This window comes from Tachyglossus aculeatus, chromosome Y3, assembly GCF_015852505.1.
Source record: "Tachyglossus aculeatus isolate mTacAcu1 chromosome Y3, mTacAcu1.pri, whole genome shotgun sequence".
Classification (NCBI taxonomy): domain Eukaryota; kingdom Metazoa; phylum Chordata; class Mammalia; order Monotremata; family Tachyglossidae; genus Tachyglossus; species Tachyglossus aculeatus.
This window is the reverse complement of record NC_052095.1, coordinates 3,212,175-3,235,206: the sequence shown is the minus strand read 5'-3', so window position 1 is coordinate 3,235,206 and position 23,032 is coordinate 3,212,175. Positions and strand designations below refer to the sequence as shown.

General features: G+C 45.3%; 2 protein-coding genes across 3 annotated transcripts; one reads left to right on the top strand and one right to left on the bottom strand.

Moving 5' to 3' along the window:
* The first annotated feature begins 1,854 nt into the window (after nucleotides 1–1,854).
* On the top strand, nucleotides 1,855–5,466 carry LOC119946740 (atherin-like). Of its 2 annotated transcripts, none has more exons than XM_038768175.1 (6): nucleotides 1,855–2,101; nucleotides 3,049–3,053; nucleotides 3,844–4,123; nucleotides 4,456–4,552; nucleotides 4,667–4,778; nucleotides 4,886–5,466. In XM_038768175.1, the coding sequence occupies exons 1-6, from the start codon at nucleotides 1,855–1,857 to the stop codon at nucleotides 5,105–5,107; spliced, it is 963 nt and encodes a 320-aa protein (XP_038624103.1). In that variant the 3' UTR covers nucleotides 5,108–5,466. The 2 variants fall into 2 exon arrangements, with proteins under 2 accessions (XP_038624103.1, XP_038624104.1); XM_038768176.1 differs by having other exon boundaries at nucleotides 4,863–5,000.
* Nucleotides 5,467–7,094: 1,628 nt separating this feature from the next.
* LOC119946722 (A-kinase anchor protein 8-like) lies at nucleotides 7,095–22,328 on the bottom strand. The gene is made up of 14 exons (XM_038768135.1): nucleotides 22,295–22,328; nucleotides 21,149–21,410; nucleotides 20,584–21,022; nucleotides 20,201–20,306; nucleotides 20,013–20,080; nucleotides 17,514–17,577; nucleotides 16,114–16,222; nucleotides 15,647–15,717; nucleotides 15,230–15,359; nucleotides 14,232–14,373; nucleotides 13,275–13,380; nucleotides 12,638–12,768; nucleotides 12,176–12,439; nucleotides 7,095–7,262 (listed from the first exon to the last, which is right to left on the bottom strand). The coding sequence occupies exons 1-14, from the start codon at nucleotides 22,326–22,328 to the stop codon at nucleotides 7,095–7,097; spliced, it is 2,094 nt and encodes a 697-aa protein (XP_038624063.1).
* Between the last annotated feature and the right edge of the window lie 704 nt (nucleotides 22,329–23,032).

The window sequence follows — 23,032 nt, the reverse complement described above, 5'->3', positions numbered from 1 at the left end:
ACCCAGGTCCTGTGATCCCAAGCCTAATGCTCTTTCCACTAGGTCGCGCTACTTTTCGATGGAAGCTGCTGTAAAAATAATGTAATAATAATAATTTTGTTAAGCACTATTTGCGAATATTGTAATAAACCCAGTGGCAGATGTCTACCTTGCGCCCCCTAAACTACCCAAGTCGACATTCCAACCTTGGCTTCACAGACTCCGTCCTCTCCTGGTTCTCCTCTTATCTCTTTTAGACTGTGAGCCCACTGTTGGGTAGGGACTGTTTCTATGTGTTGCCAATTTGTACTTCCCAAGCGCTTAGTACAGTGCTCTGCACATAGTAATCGCTCAATAAATACGATTGATTGATTGATTGATTGATCTCTCCGGTCGTTCATTCTCAGTCTCTTTTGCAGGCTCCTCCTCCCCCTCCCATCCCCTTACTGTGGGGGTTCCCCAAGGTTCAGTTCTTGGTCCCCTTCTGTTCTCGATCTACACTCACTCCCTTGGTGACCTCATTCGCTCCCACGGCTTCAACTATCATCTCTACGCTGATGACACCCAGATCTACATCTCTGCCCCTGCTCTCTCCCCCTCTCTCCAGGCTTGCATCTCCTCCTGCCTTCAGGACATCTCCATCTGGATGTCCGCCCGCCACCTAAAGCTCAACATGTCGAAGACTGAACTCCTTGTCTTCCCTCCCAAACCTTGTCCTCTCCCTGACTTTCCCATCTCTGTTGACGGCACTACCATCCTTCCCGTCTCACAAGCCCGCAACCTTGGTGTCATCCTCGACTCCGCTCTCTCATTCACCCCTCACGTCCAAGCCGTCACCAAAACCTGCCGGTCTCAGCTCCGCAACATTGCCAAGATCCGCCCTTTCCTCTCCATCCATACTGCTACCCTGCTCGTTCAAGCTCTCATCCTATCCCATATGGACTACTGCATCAGCCTTCTCTCTGATCTCCCATCCTCGTGTCTCTCCCCACTTCAATCCATACTTCATGCTGCTGTCCGGATTGTCTTTGTCCAGAAACGCTCTGGTCATGTTACTCCCCTACTCAAAAATCTCCAGTGGTGCCAGTCAATCTGCGCATCAGGCAGAAACTCCTAACCCTGGGCTTCAAGGCTGTCCATCACCTCGCCCCGTCCTACCTCACCTCCCTTCTCTCCTTCTACAGCCCACCCTGCACCCTCCGCTCCTCTCCCGCTAATGTCCTCACCGTGCCTCGTTCTCGCCTGTCCCGCCATCGATCCCCGGCCCACGTCATCCCCCGGGCCTGGAATGCCCTCCCTCTGCCCACCCGCCAAGCTCGCTCTCTTCCTCCCTTCAAGGCCCTACTGAATGCTCACCTCCTCCAGGAGGCCTTCCCAGACTGAGCCTCTTCCTTCCTCTCCCCCTCGTCCCCCTCTCCATCCCCCCATCTTACCTCCTTCCCTTCCCCACAGCACCTGTATATATGTATATATGTTTGTACATATTTGTTACTCTATTTATTTATTTATTTATTTATTTATTTATTTATTTATTTATTTATTTATTTATTCATTTATTCATTTATTCATTTATTTTTATTTTACTTGTACATATCTATTCTACTTATTTTATTTTGTTAGTATGTTTGGTTTTGTTCTCTGTCTCCCCCTTTTAGACTAGAGTACGGTAGGGACCGTCTCTATATGTTGCCAACTTGTACTTCCCAAGCGCTTAGTACAGTGCTCTACACACAGTAAGCGCCCAATAAACACGATTGATTGATTGCGGGTTTTTTTCCCCTTTCACGAAACGTCATTAAGCACCAATCCGCAGCGGCGGGCGGAAGCAGGGTAGGGGAAAGTGTGCGCGCAGTGCAGCCGGAAGTGGTGAGAACTATGGCGGGGCCTCCAGACCAGCGTCCGCCGGAGACAGTAGGGGTTGCTGCTTCTTCTTCACCGACGCCCTATTACCAGGAGTGGATCCTAGACACCATTGACTCCCTCCGATCGCGCAAGGCGCGCCCAGACCTGGAACGTATTTGCCGAATGATGCGACGGCGCCACGGGCTAGAGCCGGAGCACACTTGTGTCGAACTAGAGAAACTGATCCTGCAGCGCGGAGTACTTCGTGTTAGCTACAAAGGTAGCATTTCTTACCGGAATGCAGCGCGTGTGCAGCCCCCACGCCGTGGCTGCATAGAGCCCACCCATTTACGAGAGGCTGCAGCCTTAATTGCAGAACTACCGCCTCCACCTGTTTCAACTTCGATTCAGGTAGATGCAACAGAAGCAGGCGTTGCTGCCCCTTCCTGTCCCCAACGGGTTGCACCCTATTCGCTTACAGTACCCCAATTAGCTTCGCCATGTCTTGCCTCTTCTGTTAACAAGGAGACGCCATCTTTACCTCTGTCGGAGGGAGAAGATTTTTGTAGCGGGGCTGACAGACCAGTTTGTATTAGGAAGGTACTATACTAATGTTGGGGCGAGTGAAAGTCGCGTAGTTCGTAAACGCGTAAAGAAGGGCTTGGGGTAGAAGGTGGGGGCTCGGACCCAACGGTCTGGCTGTATCCTAGTCATTCATTTCAATCGTATTTATTGAGCACTTACTGTGTGCAGAACACAGTGTGTGCGCTTGGGAAGTACAAGTCGGCAACATACAGAGACGGTTCCCACCCAGCAGCGGGCTCACAGTCTAGAAGGGGGAGACAGACAACAAAACATGTTTGTTTTGATAATGTGTATATTGTAATTGGTAAAGTGTATATGTGGATATGAGGAGGGACTCAAATAATACACCGCCTCTACCAGTACACAAACTACTCGATTTAAGGTGAGCTCAGAATCTATATTTTGTATAGTCCAGCTGTAACTCAGTTTTAACAGGTGGGAGAAGTAGAGTTGGAGGACAAGGAACTGTAATAATAACAATAATAATAATAATAATAATAATAATAATAATAATAATAATAATAATGTTGGTATTTGTTAAGCATTTACTATGTGCCAAGCACTGTTCTAAGCGCTGGGGTGGATCAGGTGGTCATCAGGTTGTCCCACGTAGGGCTCACAGTCATAATCCCTATTTTACAGATGAGGTAACCAAGGCCCAGAGAAGCGAAAGTCAAGCAGCTGACAAGTGGTGGATTCCGGATTAGAGCCCACGACCTCTGACTCCCAAGCCTGGGGTCTTTCCACTGAGCCCCACTGCTTCTCGATATAAATAACTGTAGCTTTCATGATTCAGGGAAGGTTCTGCAAGTATAACTGGGGAAATTCGATGTTTAATGGGAGAGTGGCCCAAGAAGCAAGAATTTAAGGAGAGGGAGCTTAGGTCCAAGGGTTTTAATGAGGGTGATGGGCCAGAGATATGAGAATTGATAGAATCCACAAAAATGTAGTAAGAGAGAAGAGAATGCTAGAAATCAGGGTGCCCCTGTTTAGAAACAGCTTGAGGACTACCAAAATATTGTAATAATAGTAGTGGTTGACTTTCAGTATGCCAAGCATTGTTCAAATCACTGGGTTATATAAAAAGTAATCAGGGTGGACACAGGCCCTATCCCACAAAGAGCTCACAGTCTCAAGAGAGAGAGAGAGCAGAGGTCAGAAAAAGAAAAAACTGAGGCCCAAAGAAGTGAAGTGACTTGGCCATAGTTACACAGCAGACAGTGGGCAGAGACGGGATTAAGATTTAGGTCTTGTGTCACCCAGCCCTGTGCTCTTTCTAGTAGACCACTCTGAAATAAATTTTTTTATGGTATTATTGTAAAATATTTCCTTATTTCCTCTTCAGACCAGAACTATAGTTGAAAATTCTGCTCTTAGGAAAACAATCACTGAGGACCAGGTCCACTCATACTCTTATTCCCTTTCTTCCTCTTGCAGAAGGCGGGGGAGGAACCGGGGCCTGAGAAAGAGAAAAGCAAGGAAGAGAAGGAAGTGTCTGCCCTCTCTGAAGGTTTTGAAGTGTCCAAAGTGTCCAGCGGGCAGCGCCAGCTAAATGGGGAGACTGCACAGCAGGCCAAGAATAGCAGGAAAGAGCAGTCGAGGGACTGGAGCCCTTTGGCCTTGCTTAAAGGCAAAACAGAGGGTCAACAGTTAGCCCTTGGAGATGGCACTCCGAAGCCCTTCCCAGTAAATGCGGTGAAAAAAGAAGGGAGAGCAGGTATGAGCTTTGGGACAAGGAGCTTAGGGACCCCATTGGGATCACTTATCCATCAACTAGTGGAAACTAAAGAAAGTGACTTTCAGTGTCTGTAAAAATAAAGAGGACCAGGAACTAGAGAGAAAAGGGACCATGCGAAGTGGAAAATTTAGACAGGAGGAGCAGAATTACAGTTGTGAGAGTTAAGGTTAAGTACAGGGCTGTTCTGCTTTGTAAGTGAGGTGCTAGTTGGGTAACATGGTGTGGCTAAGTTTAACGTTCTCAGTGGGGAGGAGGTGGTCAGAAGGAAATCCAGCTTCTGAATAACATTCCCTCTTCCTCTTTGTTTCCAGCCTCAGCCTCTTCAGGACTCAATTCCCCTTTACCAGAGTCATTCCTTGTAGGGAAGCCAACACTGACTGGTGCCTGTAGAACACCCACTGGTTACATGTGAGTGTGTTTTTCGGGGTGGGTACTTGAATGCTGACTGGGGAATGATTTGTGCTTGGGTGTGCTAAGGGAGAGGGAAGCCGTCCCCAATTTGACTGAAATCAGTATTCACAGTTTAGGCAAGAGGGCGAAGGCTTCAGACCCTATGGAGTGGACAGTGATGGATGTGGTGGAATACTTCACCAAGGCTGGCTTTCCTGAACAAGCCTCTGCTTTCCAGGAACAGGTGAGGACTAATGCAGTCTCAGAATTTACACACTTTTTGTGGACCTCAGGCCCCCAGACCTAGAGCTGGCCTTTGGGGGTTCAGGTCTCACCTCCCCTCTCTCACAGGAGATTGACGGGAAATCCCTATTATTGATGCAACGCACAGATGTGCTGACTGGCCTGTCCATCCGCCTTGGCCCTGCCCTCAAGATCTACGAGCATCACATCAAGTTGCTTCAACAAGATCACTTTGAAGACGATGACCCAGATAAACTCCATTCTGCATGTCCCACTTTCCAAGCCAAGTTAGCTGGAAGTGAAAATAACAGGAGAGAGAAGAGATACTAATTTCTTAAGAAGTTCCTTTCCAGAATTTTTTACAGGCAAGGAAAATGAGTTAGCACTTACCCCTGCTCCCTTATCTTTTGTTAGCTGTGTTTGGAAAGATATGACATTCAGAGGTTGTCATATTTTATCAGAGGTCGGTAAGGCAGAGACCAACCTAGGCCTGAAACCATACCTCTCCCTACTATCCAAACTTTCCCACCAATCTTCAGTTGAGGGCACCGTTTTAAAAAGTTGCTGAGGACCAGAATGGCCTCTAACCTCCCCTTCCTTGTCATTTTTCTGTCTTACTCTAGTTTTCACTTTATGTTTGTTTTCAAGATTATACCCAAGGAATTTTTAATAAAATTTTTGAAGTTCAAGAACCTATCTGTGAACTTGGTCATTTGATATATACTGGAGTTGTAGTTGCCAGCTTCTGCTGAGGTAAAGACTGGGAAAACCAAAGGATGGAATTGTGTGTGAAGTAAAAGAAGAGAAGGATGAGTGGGAATTTTCATTAAGCAGAAGTTGATGTACCTTCCCTTTCGCCATTTTCTCTCTCACCAATTCCATCCCAGGACCCAGAGATAACTCCAAAACCAACCACTACACACATTATCAGACACTACTAGTAGTAGTAATAATATTTGTTAAGTGCTTTTGGCAAACCATTGTTCTTAGCACTGGGAAAGTACACAAATGGAAATTAGATGTGAATCCTGTCCCCTGGGGGCTCAAAATCTCAAGTTTAAGTGAGGCAAAAGCACTGGAGAGAGATGCCTCAGGGGTGGATTCCTTTGGATTCCCCCTAGCTGGGAGCTGCTGAGTTGTCCTCTTCAAGAGGAATCTGCCCCAGCTAATTAGAGCTATAGATCAACTTCAACAGCTGTGGACTTTCTTTCTCTTACACTGTCCCCCCAAAATGTGCCTTCACTCCCCTCCCTCTGATCTCCCCGCCCTTGTCCCTTAAACTCAGCTCCTCTATTTATCCCCCTTCCCACAGGCCAACACCTCCCCACAGTGTACTCCCATCCTGCTCCTCCTCACTCCTCTCCCACTCCCCATCCCTGTCATCTCGCCCCAGTGCTGCCCTTCATCCCCCCTTCCCACACAAATGCCCCCTCCAGCTCATCCCCATTTAGCCCTTTCTCACCTCTTGCTCTGTCCTCACCCCATACACCCTCCCCACAGCCTCAGACAAGTTTGGCCTGTGGAACCCATGCTTCATCATTGGGAAGCTTCCCTTTGTTATTGACCTGTTACTGTCCCTGTCACTACTACTAATCCCAAACACTGAAACCTGGCTCTCCCCAGACGACATGGTCTCCCCTGCTGATCTCTCCAGAGGGGGCCTCATTTCTCACTCCCATAGGAAGTGCTGACTTCTTTATTGTGCCCCAGTGCTACCCCCATTCCACTTCCCCCATCCCTTTCTTTCCCTTTCTTTGAAGCCCATACCATCTGCTTCTACCACCCTCTCCAGATTCTAGTAGCTAGGTCCTACCTCCAACTTCTTTAACCATTTTGATCCCTTTCTCACATTCCTTCTCCTTGCCTACATTGATCCTCGGGGACTTCAATCTCCATATAGGTGTTTCTGATGACTCTTCTGCTGCTTGCCTTTAATCACTCAACTCCACTGACCTCCTGCTCCACCTCACCTCACCCACTTACCAACTTGGATACACACTATATCTAATTATCTCTAGCCACTGCACAGTCTCCAGCCTCACCAACTCTGAAATTACTTCTCACAATCACAAACCCCTCACAACCACAACCTCTACACCTTCCTTCTCTCCTACACACCTCATCCCCATAAATCTGTAGTGTTCTCCCACAGAAACCTCTGATCTTTTGACGTCATCTGGTTTTCTCAACCCATCATGCCCCATTTAATCTCCAATTCCCAAACTGGAATGACCAGATTAACTCTCTTAACACCACCCTCTCTGTTGAACTCAGCTCACTCGCTCCCCTATCTCTTCATTGCTCTTGTATCACTAACCTACAGCCCTGTATCACCTCTACAGTCTGCCTCCTTCGCTCCTGTGCATGAGTTGCTGAGAGTTGCTGGCAGAAATCTAGGCATCAGGCTGATTTCATCCACTTCAAGTTTATCCCTGCAAGCTTTAACTCTGCTGTCTCCTTTGCCCTGCAAAACTATTTCTCCACCCTTATTGACACCCATGTCCATGGCCTTTGCCAGTTGTTCCAGACATTTATCTCCCTTCACAGGCCCCCGCCTCCTGCCTCCCTCATCCTCTGCCCCCAGTGACCTAGCCAATTACTTCATCAACCCACTCCTTCTACAGTCCACCCTGCACCCTCCGCTTCTCTGCCGCTAGTCTCACCATGCCTCGTTCTCACCTGTCCCGCCATCGACCCCTGGCCCACGTCATCCCCCGGGCCTGGAATGCTCTCCTGCCCATCCACCAACCTAGCTCTCTTCCTCCCTTCAAGGCCCTACTGAGAGCTCACCTCCTCCAGGAGGCCTTCCCAGACTGAGCCCCTTCCTTCCTCTCCCCCTCGTCCCCCTTTTCATCCCCCTCATTTTACCTCCTTCCCTTCCCCACAGCACCTGTATGTATGTATATATGTTTGCACATATTTAGTACTCTGTTTATTTATTCATTTATTTATTTATTTTACTTGTACATATCTATTCTATTTATTTTATTTTGTTAGTATGTTTGGTTTTGTTCTCTGTCTCCCCCTTTTAGACTGTGAGCCCACTGTTGAGTAGGGACTGTCTCAATATGTTGCCAACTTGTACTTCCCAAGCGCTTAGTACAGTGCTCTGCACACAGTAAGCGCTCAATAAATATGACTGATTGATTGATTGATTGATCAACAAAACTGACACTATCAGGCATGATCTCCCCAAAATCTCCCCTTCCCCTCTCCAGCACGTTCTTCAAATCTCCCATCTTGCCTACACCTTCTCCAGAGAAAGTCTCCTGCCTTTTCTCAAAATCCACCCCCTTCACTTGTGCATCCAACCCCATTTCTTTGTGACTCATCAAAACACTTGCTCCCCACCAACTTCTTTCCTCCTTAACTGCCATCTTCAACGCTTCACTCTCCATTGGCTTCTTCCCCACTGCTTTTAAACATGCCCATATGCCCCCTAACCTGAATAAACCCTCCCTTGACCCCCACCTCCCTCCAGGTATCGCCCCATCTCCCTCCTACCATTCCTCTCCGAATCTTTGAGCTAGCTGTCTACACCTGCTGCCTCAAGTTCCTTTCCTTCAGCTCTCTCCTTGACCCATTGCAATCTGGCTTCCATCCACTTCACTCTGCAGAAACCACCCTCTCAAAGGTCACCAGTGGTCTCCTCGCCAAATCCAAGTCTCTACTCCATACTAATGCTCCTTGACTTATCAGCCGCTTTTGGCACTGTCAATCACTCCCTTCTGGAAACATTATCCAATCTCAGCTTCACTGACACTGTCCTCTCCTGGTTCTCCTATCTCTCTGGTTGCTCATTCTCAGTCTCATTTGTGGGCTCCTCCTCTGCTTCTCCTCCTATCTCTCTGGTTGCTCATTCTTAGTCTCTTTCATGGGCTCCTCATCTGCCTCCCGTCCCCTAACTGTGAGTGTCCCTCAGGGTTAAGTTCTGGGTCCCCTTCTTTTCTCCATCTACACCCACTCCTTTAGAAAACTCATTTGCTCTCATGGCTTCAACTATCACCTCTATGCTGATAACACCCAACTATACATTTCCAGCCCTGATCTCTCTCCCTCTCTGCAGTCTAGCATTTCGTTCCACCTTCAAGACATCTCTACTTGGATGTTCTCCTGTCACTTCAAACTTAATATGGCTAAAACTGAACTTCTAATCTTCCCACCTGAACCTTGTTCTCCTGCTCACTTTCCCATCACCAAAGACAACACCACCATCCTTACCGTCCTACAAGCCCATAACCTTGTCATTATTCTTGATTCTCCAACTACATATTGAAGCCATCAGTCAATTCTACTTTCACAACATCACCAAAAGCCACCCCTTCCTCTCCATCCAAACTACTACTACAGTAATGCAAGTACTTATCCCAGCCCTCCTTGATTTTGCTGACCTCCCTTCCTCCTGTCTCTCCAGTCCATTCTCCATTCTGCTGCTTGAATCATTTTCCTTCGAAAATGTTAAGACCACATTTCCCCACTCCTCAATAAACTCCAGGGGTTGCACATCCACCTCCTTATCGAAGAAAAACTCAACGTTGGCTTTAAAACATTTAATCACCTTGACCCCTCCTACCTCATCTCAGTACTCTCCTACTACAACTTATCCTGCACACTTTATTCTTTTAATGCTAACCTTCTCACTGTACCTCAATCTCATTTATCTTGCCACTAACCTCTTGCCCACACTCTACCTTTGGCGCAGAATGCCTTCTCTCGCGCAGAATGCCTTCTCTCCTCATATCAGCCAGGTAATTGCTCTCCCCCACTTTTAAACCTTGTTGAAGGCATATTTCCTCCAAGAAGCCTTCCCCGATTAAGTCTTCCTCTCCTCTTCTCCCACTCCCTTCTGCGGCTCTTGTACTTGCTCCTTCATTTATCCTCCCTCCCATCCCCACAGCACATACGTATATATTTGTAATGTATTTATTTATATATATTAATGTCTGTCTCCCCTCTAGACTGTGAGCTCGTTATGGGCAGGAATGTATCTGTTTGTTGTTATATTTTACTTTTCCAAGCACCTAGTACAGTGCTTTGCACACAGTAAGCACTCCAATAAATATGATTGAATTAGAGCTATGCATCAGGAGTGACGAAACATTAAAATGCAACACAAGCAAAGACACAAAATAGATCCAAAGATTTGGCAGGAATGGAAGATTCCAAGAATGCATTGGATCAGCTCTTCCTTCTAGCCCAGAGTACAAGGAGTGTTTTGGAAACTGGGATCCTTGAGTCATGAGAGAAAGTGTCAGCATAGATATGTTTCTTTATGGAGAGAGGAGATATTGCCCAGTGAGGTCAGAGGAGTGCAACGTAGTGAAAAGGGCATGGGCCTGAGAGTCAGAAGGACCTGGGTTCTAATTCCAGCTCTAATCCCACTTGTCTGTCCTAGGATCTTGGGAAGGTCACTTGGCTTCTCTGTCTCAGTTACCTCATCTACAAAATGGAGATTAAGGCTGTAAGCCCTTCGTGGCTTATAGACTATGTGCAACCTGACTAGCTTATATCTACTCCAGTGCTTAATATAATGCCTGACACATAATAAACACTTAACAAATACCATTTAAAAAAGCTTAGTAAAAGTTAAATGATGTTTTCCTCAGAGAGTTTGGAAACAAGCTTGCAAGGACTCTCACTGAGTAATAAACCATTTTTAATGGTATTTTTAAAGAACTTATGTTTTATTTTATACTGTACTAAGTGCTGGAGTGCTGTATAAGTTTAGACATTTGTTTTTGCACAGGGAACTCACAGTCTAAATAGGAGGGAGAACAGCGATGAATCTCCATTTTACAGATGAAATGGAGGCACAGAGAAGTTAAGACACTTGCCTGTGTGTAAACAACAGACAGTTGGCAGTGCCAGGATTAGAATCCAAATCCCCTGATCCCAGGCCCATGCCTTTTATCTAGGCCATGCTGCTCTTTTAAAAAAAATTAACAACCTTTTGTCAAGGATGCACTCACTAAAATGAGAGCGTATTAATTATTCATATTTTTACACAAACTCCATAATAGTATGTTATTTATTCAGTGCCTACATCTCTGCAACTCTTCATCTCTGCCCCTGCTCTCTCTCCCTCCCTTCAGGCTCGTGTCTCCTCCTGCCTTCAGAACATCTCCATCTGGATGTCTGCCCACCATCTAAAACTCAATATGTCCAAGACTGAACTCCTTATCTTCCCTCCCAAACCCGGCCCTCTCCCTGACTTTCCCATCACTGAAGATGGCACAACCATCCTTCCTGTCTCATAAGCCCACAACCTTGGAGTCATCGCAACTCTGCTCTCTCGTTCACCCCTCACAACCAATCTGTCACCAAAACCTGCCGGACTCACCCCCGCAACATCGCCAAGATCTGCCCTTTCCTCTCCATCCAAACCGCTACCCTTCTGGTTCAATCTCTCATCCTATCCCAATTCGATTACTGCATCAGCCTCCTCTCTGATCTCACGTCCTCCTGTCTCTCCCCACCTCAGTCTATATTTCACACTGCTGCCCGGATCATCTTTATGCAGAAACACTCTGGGCATGTTACTCCCCTCCTCAAAAATGTCCAGTGGCTACCAGTCAACCTACTCATCAGGCAAAAACTCTCGCCTTCAAGGCCTCTCGGAGATGTGCCTTCAGTAAGGCTTGAAAGGGGGAGAGTAGCTGTCTGATGGATTTGAGGAGGGAGGGCATTCCAACCCGGAGGCAGGATGTGGGCTAGGGGTCGGTGGCAAGACAGGTAAGATTGAGGCCCAATTAGAAGGTTAGCAGCACTAGAGGACAAAAGTGTGCGGGCTGGGTTGTAGAAGGAGAGAAGCGAGGTGAGGTAGGAGGGAGCAAGGTGACAGAGAGCTTTAAAGCCAATGGTGAGGGGCTAGAGTGTTTTTAGAAGCAGGGTGACATTTTTGTAGGAAAGTGATCCAGGCAGCAGAGTGAAGCACAGGCTAGAGTGGGGAGATACAGGAGTTTGGGAGGTCAGCAAGAAGCTGATGCAGTAATCCAAGCGAGACAGGAGGAATAACTGTATTAATTCAGTAGCAGTTTGGATGGAGAGAAAAGGGAAGATTTTAGTAATGTGAAGGTGGAACGAACAGGATGTGGTGATGCACTGAATGTATGGACTGAATGACAGACAGGAGTGAAGGATAATGCCATGGTTATGGGTTTGTGAAACAGGAAGGATGGTGGTACCATCTATAGTGATAGGAAAGTTAGGGGGAGGATAGCATGCAGGTGGGAAGATAAGGAGCTCAGTTCTGGACATGTTAAGTTTGAGGTGATGGGAGGTCTTGAAGACAGGAGGAGATGGGAGACTGGAGAGAGGGAGAATGATCAGGGCTGGCAACGTAGATTTAGATGTAGATCCAGTAGTTTGTATTTAGCTCAGAATAGGCCTGTCAATTACCAGATGGGGTGATTGGCTCCTCATCTCCCCAGTCTTGTCCTGATCATAAGAGTGACTGAGATGCCTCTCCCTTAAGTAGATTTTGTCCTTGGAGTTCTTCACATCCCTAATATCCTCTGCTCCTTCTTCAATTCTCCCATTAGGTACACTCACTGAATTTTCTCTCACAACCAGCATCTGAAAGACCCCCACCTCCACCAGCAGTGTTGTTGAAGTTGGAATAAGAGTAACTAATGCTGCCAAGATTGTGTCATAGCCTTCTTTCTGTTTGCTTCAAATAGGGCTGAAATTGCCATACTGGTTCCAGTTGTAGCCAGGATTGTTGCCTCCATTCCCACTGGAATGCCCATCATTGCCATTGAACTGACCTAGATGCTTAACATAGTGCTCTGCACACACTAAATTCTTGAAAAATACCAGCAGTTGTTTGAGTGTCTGAGATTGAAAGCATGTCCAACTTACCCTGCGGTTGCGGTTGTGTTCCATTGTTTTGAGGTGCTTCTGTATGATCCCAAATTGCATGGGGATAAAGAGGTCACAGGCTGCACAGTGAGCTGCTTCTACTTTTTTCACAAAGTGTTCCATACCAATTTCTGCAACAGAATAATTTTATTTTCAGGAGCAGCTCTTCAGTTGTAATCAAGGGACTGCTTAAGTAAAGCAATCTGAAATAAGAGCCCCTCTGGAGGTTAGTTTAAATCTAGTATTTTAATCAGTGAATAGAGAAAGAGGACTCACAGGTTGCTGACACAAGGAAGCCTAGAGACTCCACTGGCTGGGGGTCACCTAACTAGCAGATGAATCACTTTCCCAGTAAGTCACATTTAGTTCAGGAGGTATATGATCTTGCCCTTCTGATTTACTGTTTACCTTGAGCAACCAGAGCTCTGACATGTTAGCTCATAAAGAGACAAACTAATGCTGAACCTGGTCTCCAGAGGGACCATCACTCTCTCTGAGAGAGAAAACCAAGAAGAGTGGGGTATAATTCCTATCTGAAGCAAAGATAAGCCAAACAAGCCATAACAGCTGAGCATTCCAAAGTCTTTTAAACTAAGTCCTTTCCCTCAGTTTCATCTTCTCCTCTTGGGACTATCACCTTGAGTGAGATCTTGGTCTTTATAAATTTGCTGGATCACACCATTGAGGTTTTCGATAGCTTTACGTCGGTCCTCTGTCTTCTTGGTTTTATTGGTTACATATTCCTGTCAAGATCAATAAAAAATTATAGTTGAAAACACAACCCTCCCCGCAACCCCATGTAATCTGGTGGGTCCTCTCCAGCTGGAGCAGAACAGGCAGAAGACATGGATGCAGTCTTGTGGCCTCAGTGGCTCCTCTTCCATCAATCAGACTGGACTGTCAAGGCCTCTACGTCATCTGGTGTGGTGGGACAGGGAGGGGTCTTCTCCTGTCCCGCTGAAGCAGGACACATAGAAGGCAGAGCTTCACCCACAACTTTTAAGCCTTTAGATTGCTCAAAAGGTTTTGGCTGTTGGGTTTTGGACCAGTCTGCCGGACCAGTGAAGAACTTGAAAACTGCTAAAGTTCTTATTTTTAGTTATTTAATCTGTTTTCATTTTTTTAGATTTGTTTTGCATCTTTTTAAAATCTTACCGTACTGTACTTTTATCCAGTGATAAGCAGAGTACCCTAATGAATGAGATATCTGACCCCACTCTTCCCAAGACCTTACTTTAACTTCTAGTTTTTCCTTCAGACCTACTCCAAAACTTTCTGGGAGGTGAAAGTTATCTTTTCCCTTTTACCAGAAGAGAAGTGGAGGAGTCTGAACAGTACACTTTAAGAATGAATCTCAGAATCTGAACCTTCAGCTTCCAGTTCTAATCTTACATTAAACATACAGAGCAAATTATTGTTTTGTTATACATTGGTCTATTCTCTCTTCCATTCTACATGGCCTAACACATACTCTTTTGGGTCAATTAAAAATAGGGTGAAAAAAAACAAATAGAAAATACCTGGAAAACTGAAATTTTTGGAGACATAGGGGAGGTCAGTGTTATTAACTGGCCGAAGGAAGAGACAGACTCACCTCCAGAAAGTCAGCTGTCTGCTTGGGTAGCTTGGTACCCACAAACTTGAAGTGTTCCTTGTGGAACTTGCTGTCCAAATGGTTGGTCATTTCATCCTCATAGAAAGTACGATACTTGCACAATGAACACACAAACTGAATCCTGCAGAGACAAGTGGCAACCGTTAGGGGAAAGTTTACCGAGGAGGCACTGCTGCCAGCAACTGATCCTCCCTGCTCTAGAAGGGCTGAAAGCCCTAAAAATAAAGCAGGTTTACCCCAACCCTCTGTTCTCCAGTGCCTAAGGTATTCATTGGCTCTTTTGGGAGTAGTAAGGGGGAAGGCAAGTTTTAGGATCCAAATCTCTCTCCCACTCACAAATTTAAGGGATCTGCAAGGGAAGGAAATCTACCCAAAAGGTGTACGATAGGTTAATTGCAGGTAAGATTTACTAGGCAATGTTGGTCAAGTTGGGTTCCTTATAGGACACTAGGGATAAATATTCTAACCAGCTAGGAGGAAGTGCTGACAAAGGGGCAGTAGCAGGGGATCAGCTTCCAACTCATATAAGAAGGACCAATAATGGCCAGGGGACACCTGCTCTGTACAAGGAAATAATGCACTACAGGAAACCAGTTTGGGCAGAGAAAAGGAAGAAAAGGTATTGGTCCTTATAATGCAGAAACGTAATTGATTCTTTAAGGCCCAACTGAGAGAATCTGTATCCTCCTGGGACTTCCTCCTTAATTCAGCTTTGCTTGGTACAGCGGGAGGGAACTGGGCCCAACTCTGACCCTGCCTCTGTGGCTACCGCTCATTTTCCTGTTTCAAGAATAGACAGTCTAACCTGGAAGAAAGTTGCCAACAAGATAGCAGCTAGAAAGCCACTTGCATGGAAGAGACTTAGGGCTCTAAAGCAGACTCCCCAGAGGAGAGGTGGGAGGGCCCAGGCTCAATGCCAACTGCGGCAAGGGACGGAGGAGGCCAGCCTCTACCGAGGACTCAGGACGGGTTCCTACCTCTGCCATCCATAACTGGGCCACGGGAACAGCTTTGTCTGAAGAGCCCAGGGGCCCGGCGCCGACTTGGCAGAGGAAGATCCAGCAAGAGCAAGAACTTGAGGCGGAGGCAAGCACCAGTGCGGGGGCCCTGAGGGCAAATAGACCCGACAGCAGGGGGAGTAAAAGGCTCAGCCTCCCACTAGGCACACGCTGAGGCAAGCTAATAGGCTGATCCTGCCAGCTTGGCAACACAAAGGAGAGGGAGCTTCTGATTGACTGGGCAGGGCCCAAAGCTGTCGATATTCCCTCTTTTGGCGCTTCTGCCTCTCCCAGGCACAGTGCCAGCTTATTGGCCACAAGATGGGGGCCAGAAAGGTGCCTTGGAGTCTTTGCTGAGCTGGCCCCCTCCCCCAGGGGTTGGGGACCCCTCAGTACCTCTGGGCATGCATAGTGCCCTAAGTGCTGGAGCTTCTGGACAAAGGTGCCAAGCAGTGTCGGGTCCCGAGCTGGAGAAGCAGAACAGTTACAAGGCGGCCTCTGAGGGGTTGGGAATGGGAAAAGGAGGGTGATCAGTCAGCTCTTGGGTTTTCAGCCAAAGCCCAAGGGAGCCCAACTGATGGGAAGCAGGGTCCATGCACGGAAGAGCTGGTGCCAAGTACCATGGTAACACTGCCCCTCTCAGAAGAGAGAGAAATGAGGAGGATGTTTCTTGAATACAACACCCTTTTCTACTGGTTCCAATGATCCTTGGGGAAACAGAACCCCAAGGGCTGTAGGGTGGAAGTTTCTAGGGTAGTAGTAGGAAACAGGCTCTTTGGAGCTCTAGGACACCCAAAGGTCAACCAGGGCAGAATTTGGGGGTTAGGGAAAAGCGGGGGAAGGGGAAAAAAAGAAAATCTTACCTTTCCACCATGCGGTCTCGTTGCCGTTTCTTCTGTCTCTCCTGTGTCTTCTTGCCAGCCTGCAACTTCCGTTTGATCTGACTAATCTCTTCCTGGATTGTCAGGGTTCCTGCAAAAAAAGAACAGGAAAATCAAAGTACCTACACATTCACTTCCAGGCAAACAGGACTGATTTAGGGCCACCCCACAGCCACCAGCAAGATCACCAAGTCAACTTCTTTAAAAGGAAATGAACAGCTCTAAACTATATCTAAAGTTAATCTAGACAACTATTTTACAGGTGAATTTTGGACAAAAATGAGAGCTGACCTTCTCCTGTTCTCACAACCCACTGAACCTCTGTTTGCTTCCAAGAGTCTCCACATTCATATCTATATCTAGAGAAGGATTCACAAGTAGCCACACAGAAATCAACTTAACCTTCTCTTTCCCCATGGCTTTCAATATACTCATGTACCCCTATCCGAAAAAAGACCCTCCCATAACCTCATATCCCTTCAGTTACTGCCCCATCTGACTCTTACCAAACTCTTTGAATGAGCTGTCAATACCCACTGCCTCCACTGCCTCTCCTCAATTCTCTCCTTGACCCCAATTTAGTTTCTCCTTTCACCACAAAGAAATGGCCCCCTTTCAAGGGTCACTGATGACTACTTTCTTGTCAAGTCCAAAGCTTAGTATTTCTACAGTGCTCTGCACACCGTAAGTGCTCAGTAAATACTACTGATTGATTAAAAATGTAAGGACAGGCTCATTTTTTATCTGCCTTTTTCTAACATGTAATGATAAAAATAATTGTGATATTTGTGTTTATTATGCATCAAGTACTTTTCTAAGCACTGGAGTAGTTACAAGACAATCGGGTTCCACAGTGGGCTCACAGTTTAAGTAGGAAGAAGAACAGACTGAATCCCCGTTTTACAGATGAGATAACTGAGGCAGAGAGAAGTTAAGAGTTGCCCAAGGTCGCATAGCAGTTAAGTCAGTGGTAGAGACAGGAATAAAACCCAGGTCCTGAATCCCAGGCCCGGGATCTACCTAATAAGCCATGTTGCTTTTTGGTGCAACTTGGTATTACTATAGGATTAAGCAAAAGAGTCTCAAGAGTTGACTATTCTTTTACTGGCAATCAGACACTGTACAACGTGATCCTCACTCTAAACAAGCAGTGTTAAGAAGATTGCCTATCTTAAAGTCACTGTTAAATGAGTCCAGGGCAAGAGGTTCCAGGCAAAGGGCAATGATGAGTAAGAGTAGGGAGAGGAACATAGTTCTTCTACAAAGTTCACCTCCAAGAACTCCTGCAGTCCTGAGCTCCTTCATACTGACACAACTTAATTAGGACTTTTAACCAAGGGAACAATCAGTATGAAATACATTATGTGCTTGCAGCTGCTTACCTTTCTCAGGATCAGGTTTTCCATCTTCTTTCCCATCATCTTTCCCTTCATCATCTTCTCCTTCCTAAACCAATTCACATGATTAAAACCACCTCTTCAGATAATGGATTACAAGAATTTTCAAGTCAGGGATGTCCTACACCTTCTTGTACATTTGAATAGTCTCTAAAAATCTGCCTAATAGTAATTTATCTAACATGACCTAAAACTAACTGGAGCAAAGTTGCAAAGGGAGAAATAATGGTTTGAGTATGGGGGTCTGAAACAGGAGTTAAATGCAGTCCCTCTGACATAAAAGCCCCTGGGGCTGTGGAATTCATAGGATAGTCTCAACAGAGGGTACGGCAAGGAGAGGGCTTTAGTACCAGAGACAGAGCAAGTTGGGGATAGACTTGGGACAGAAATCTTCTACAGGGAAAAAGGACTTTCTGCCAATTCATAACCTGGTAATTAAGACAGAAGCCAATTTTTGGGCTTTTCTTTGGGTGAGGTGTGAGATGAAACAAAACCAAGGCTTTGGCTTCCAATCTCCAAATTGCCCTTCCCAAAAGTGGAACTACTGACTGCCATTAGAGCCACAAACCTCCAAAAAGTATATTCTGCAAGCCTAAGTGATTTCATAACTCCAACTTTACAGGAAAGGAAAAGGAAGGTGACTGGAAAAAGGGAAACAGAGGTAAGAAAAAAGGGAGTGAGGGGTTAGAGGACTGCCAGGCAGCAACTAAACCATTTTATCAAATTGAGGGAGACCATTGCCTCTCTCTCCACAATAACTCTCCAACAGCAACTTTTATCCAAGGCTTAGTGTAGTGGTTTACATTCAATAAACACTTTTAATTGAATTAAGATTTTTTAAAAAAGGTATTTGTTAAGAGCTTACTATGTACCAAACACTGTACTAACTGCTGGGATAGGTATAAGGTGATCAGGTTGAACACAGCTCTATTCCACATACGGCTCACAGTCTTAACCCCCCTTTTTTAGATGAGGTAAGTAAGGCAGAGAGAAGCAGCTTGTCAAAGGTCACACAGCAGACAGGTGACATACCTGGGATTAGAACTCAAGTCCTTCCGACTCCAAGCCCGTGCTCTATCCACTAGGCCACTATTTCAGTAACTATTTCTGATGAAACAGTTACTGGTAACATTATGTACAAGATAAAAGGGAGAGGGACTAAATCCCTCAGCAAACTAAGAGGATGGAATGTGAAGCAAAATTCCATACCCAGATACATCCTGGGGAAGAAGAGAGCCCTTGAGTGGTGGGAAGCCCCAAGAAACAGTTACAGTACCATAGGAAATTGAATGCCAAATGGAAGAAATGAGGGAAGAAGGCTGCTCTTGAGAGGTACGATTAAACCTCAGTTGCAGCTGGAGGGACTGGGGCTGTGGAGATCAGACTTAGAAAAATAGTGCACTCTCTACTCTTTAGTCTATTTGTTGATTCCACTGCCCAGGAAGAATTATCATTTTTTCACTGTGATTCTCTGTAGAGATGTCCACACCTGCAGTTTACCTGACGAGACATAACAGGTACCAGAAGCGAAGTTGGATGTCCCCCTCTAGAATGTGTCTACCGCTCTAGACCGTAATTTCATTATGGGCATAGAACTAGTCTGCCAATTTTGTTATACTGTACTCTCCCAAATAACGGCTCAAAGTAAGCACTCAATAAATGCAATTGATTGATTGACTGATTGATTAATACATAGATTCAGGTTGGAAGCAAATATGCTGTCTGTAAGCAGGCCTGTACAGGTACAAAATATGATGTTGATGTTACATCCCCTACTCGCAGCATTCCCTACTAAGCCTGGATGAAGAGCAAATAAACAACCTGGTTACAAGGAACATTATCTGGCACATACAGTTGATTGAATATCTAAATTCCAGCAGTCTAAATGCAAATGAATTTCTATTCCTTCTAAACTGTACTGTTGTGGGCAAGGAACATAATTACCAATTCTGTTGGCTTCTACTCTCCCAATCACTTAGTACAGTACCCTGCACAAAGTAACTCTTCAACACATACAACTGACTGACTGATTTTGAGTAAAAAATATAAAAATTGTACAGACTTAATCTAGAAATTCCCCATGTCCCATGCTCACTGAGTTGAATCAACTTAGCAACAGTTTTCCAGAGTTCTTTCAAACCTGTGGCTCTAACCTGTGGTTCTAAACATCATAAGTACTTGGTTTATAAATACCACTTATCTCCAGCCTGCCTCCCTCTTTCCTCCCCACTGCCTCCCTCCTATTTACTGAGGCTTACTATGTGCAAAGCACTATACTACACACTTGGGAGAGTACAATAAACAATAAAACAGCCCACAACAAGCTCACAGTCACCAATAAGTCTACCAATTTCCTTTGCCTGGATCTTAGCACATAGTAAGCTTAACCACAATTTCTCATTATCCCTTCTTTTTACACAGAGAAAGGGAGGATTGGCCTGTATCTTGGCGGAGAAATTAGACCACTTCCCTGAATTAACTTACTTTAGAACTTTTTTCAACTTTTTCAGATGCTTCCACAGTCTCTGTTCCTTCCCCTTCAGTGCCTTCATCTGAAAGACAATGGACAGCACTTCAGAAGACTAAAAGCTCAATTATGTAGAATAAAAACAACATATAAAAGAGAGGAAAAACAATCATTAAAAGCCCACAGCTAAATACCAGTAAGTTACCATTTTCCGAGTCACTGTTGTCAGAGCCATCAGTTTTAGCTGCCTTGCTGTCTGGTTCATCAGTACTATTTGACTGTTTCCTCTTCTTGTTCTTCTTCTTCTGTGGCTGTAGAAGACAATATCAGCCCCAAAAGGTGAAGTATTGTATGATCTATGGCCTAAATTCAATTACCTCCATTCTTTTCCAAATTGCAAAACGTTTCAATTTTGCTTTGCTGTTTAAATTCCACTCCACATTTAGAATTACTGAATAATATACAATAATGATTTTGAAGCCACAGCACTAACAAGGTAGAAGACCAGGCAACACACTGAGTGCACTTTCCAAATAACTTAGTATCTGCAAGAGAAGGTAGACCCTCAAATTAAAGCTGGATACTTACTTTGAAATCAGCATTTCCCCATGTTTTCCAGGTCCTTCTCATCTGCTTCAGGCCACTGCCAAATCCAAATCCAAATCGCATATTCCCATATGCTCCTCTCATACTTTGTAACATGCCATACTCAGGAATAATCTTCTGGGAGAAGAGAGATGGAAGCCGGGAGGAGCCAGGGCCACAATGGCTCCGGGCTGCCATAGGGTCATCCCACATTCGTCCGTAGCTTGCAGCAATTGAGCGATTAGTGCGGCCATCTCTGGCCCAACCTTGCGCCCTCTGGCCAAAAGAATCACGAATTTGAAACTGTTCCCGGTAAGCATCGTAGTGGCTTTCATAAGCCATTTCCATTTCTGGATCAATTTCACTATAGTCGTAATCAAATCTGTAGATATCACGATCGTTTAGTGTTGCTCTCGAGTCATATGCATCATAGGAATCAAACCTTAAAAAGTACACAGAATGCCGTCAGTCATGAGAGGCAAGACTGCAATACTTAAAAGCATTTTATATCTTTAGAAACATACACAATCCTGTTACTAATTCAGTTCAATTCAGGAACTTTACTCACCTATCCCCGCCTGAACCATATAGGCCTCCTTGCATCATGTCCATTTCTAGGTGAGACACCATATCCAAACGCTGGGTCACCATGTCTAAACTCTGGTTAATTTTGGATAAAACAGTATCAGTACTGGAACTTGTAGAAGCACTGGGGTTTGCATTTGTGTTGGTACTAGGAATTTCCCAAGAGTTTGAGGTGGCCATATTATACCCATAGTTGGAAGTGTTATCCTGACTGTATCCATATCCATAACTATAGTTTTCATAACCTGAAATAAGAAAAAATGATAATTCCAATTAAGCATAAATTTCAATGTGATCGATTAGGTTCAAAAGATCTTTTAGATAATAATTTAGATCCGGATTAGTGTAGGAAACTCTTTTAAAACAAAAGTACCAATTGCAAGGAGTTAACATTTTCTATTACTGTAAATCCAGTAGTGGAAAGGTTCCCCTGGTAAAAATCAGAAAATGCTGTAAATTTTAGTTTCCTAAAATCCTGAAATCCATCCATTCCTTTCCAACCATACTGCTTCCATGTTGATTCAAGCAGTCATCATTTTCTGGCTTTACTACTGCACCAACTTCCTGGCAACCTTACCTCTCCAATTCATATTTCATTCTGCTGCCTGGATCATTTTTCTATAAAACTGTTCAGTTCATATCTCCCCCAAACCTCCAATGATTGCCCATCCACCTTCACATCAAACAGAAATTCTTTACTCTGGGCTTCAAATCAGTCAATCATTTCACCCCCTCCTTTAATATCATGCTGATTACGAACAATGCCGCAGCCCATACACTGTGCTCTCCCAACACCAACCAAACACCAGTTTCAAACACCAACACCAACAGTTTCATTGTAACTCAATCCAATCTATCTCTACACTGACCTCTTTCTTACAACCTACTAGCCTAGAACTCCCTCCCCCTTTGTGTATGACAGACCATCACTCTCCCCACCTTCAAAGCCTTATTAAAATCACATTTTCTCCAAGAAACCTTCCAAGTCCTCATTTTACTATTAATAATGGTGGCATTTGTTAAGCACTTACTATTTGTCAAGAACTATTTGACAACTGTTCCTGCTCAATTTCTCTCTCCACAGTCATACTACCATTGGACCTCTGAACTTCAGACACATATAACTCACTCTCGAACTGCTTCTGCAACCAAGGAGTCGCCATTCTTTCAATTCCTTCCTTCTTACATTCAATCACATTTACTGAGCGCTGACTGTGTAAAGAGCACTGTACTAAACACCTGGTAGAGTACAATACAACAATAAAGAGTCACACTCCCTACCCACAATGGTCTTACAGTCCAGAGAGGGAGACCTTTCCCTGTTCCAGCTCTATCTGCTGCCACTTCTGGCTGCAGTGGAGAATACAGAACAACAGATGAACCTGTTGGACAACTGGTGAAAAACAACCATCTTTTTTTACAAATTAACAGTTGCCTGTTTGCTCTTGCTCAATTCACTTTTGCTCTCAGGGATCAAGGGACATGCAATCAATTCAGCAAAGTCAACAGAACCCTATATGAAAGAGCTTTTGCTGCTGAAAACCTCTCCTATAACACTTAACTTCTTTTGAACTCATCAGGCAGAAACTCCTCACCCTGGGCTTCAAGGCTCTTCATCACCTCACCCCTGCCTACCTCACCACCCTTCTCTCCTTCTACAGCCCAGCGCGCACCCTCCACTCCTCTGCCGCTAATTTCCCCACCGTGCCTTGTTCTCACCTGTCCTGCCGTCGACCCCCGGCCCACATCATCCCCCTGTCCTGGAATGTCCTCCCTCCCCACATCCGCCAAGCTAGCTCTCTTCCTCCCTTCAAGGCCCTACTGAGAGATCACCTCCTCCAGGAGGTCTTCCCAGACTGAGCCCTTT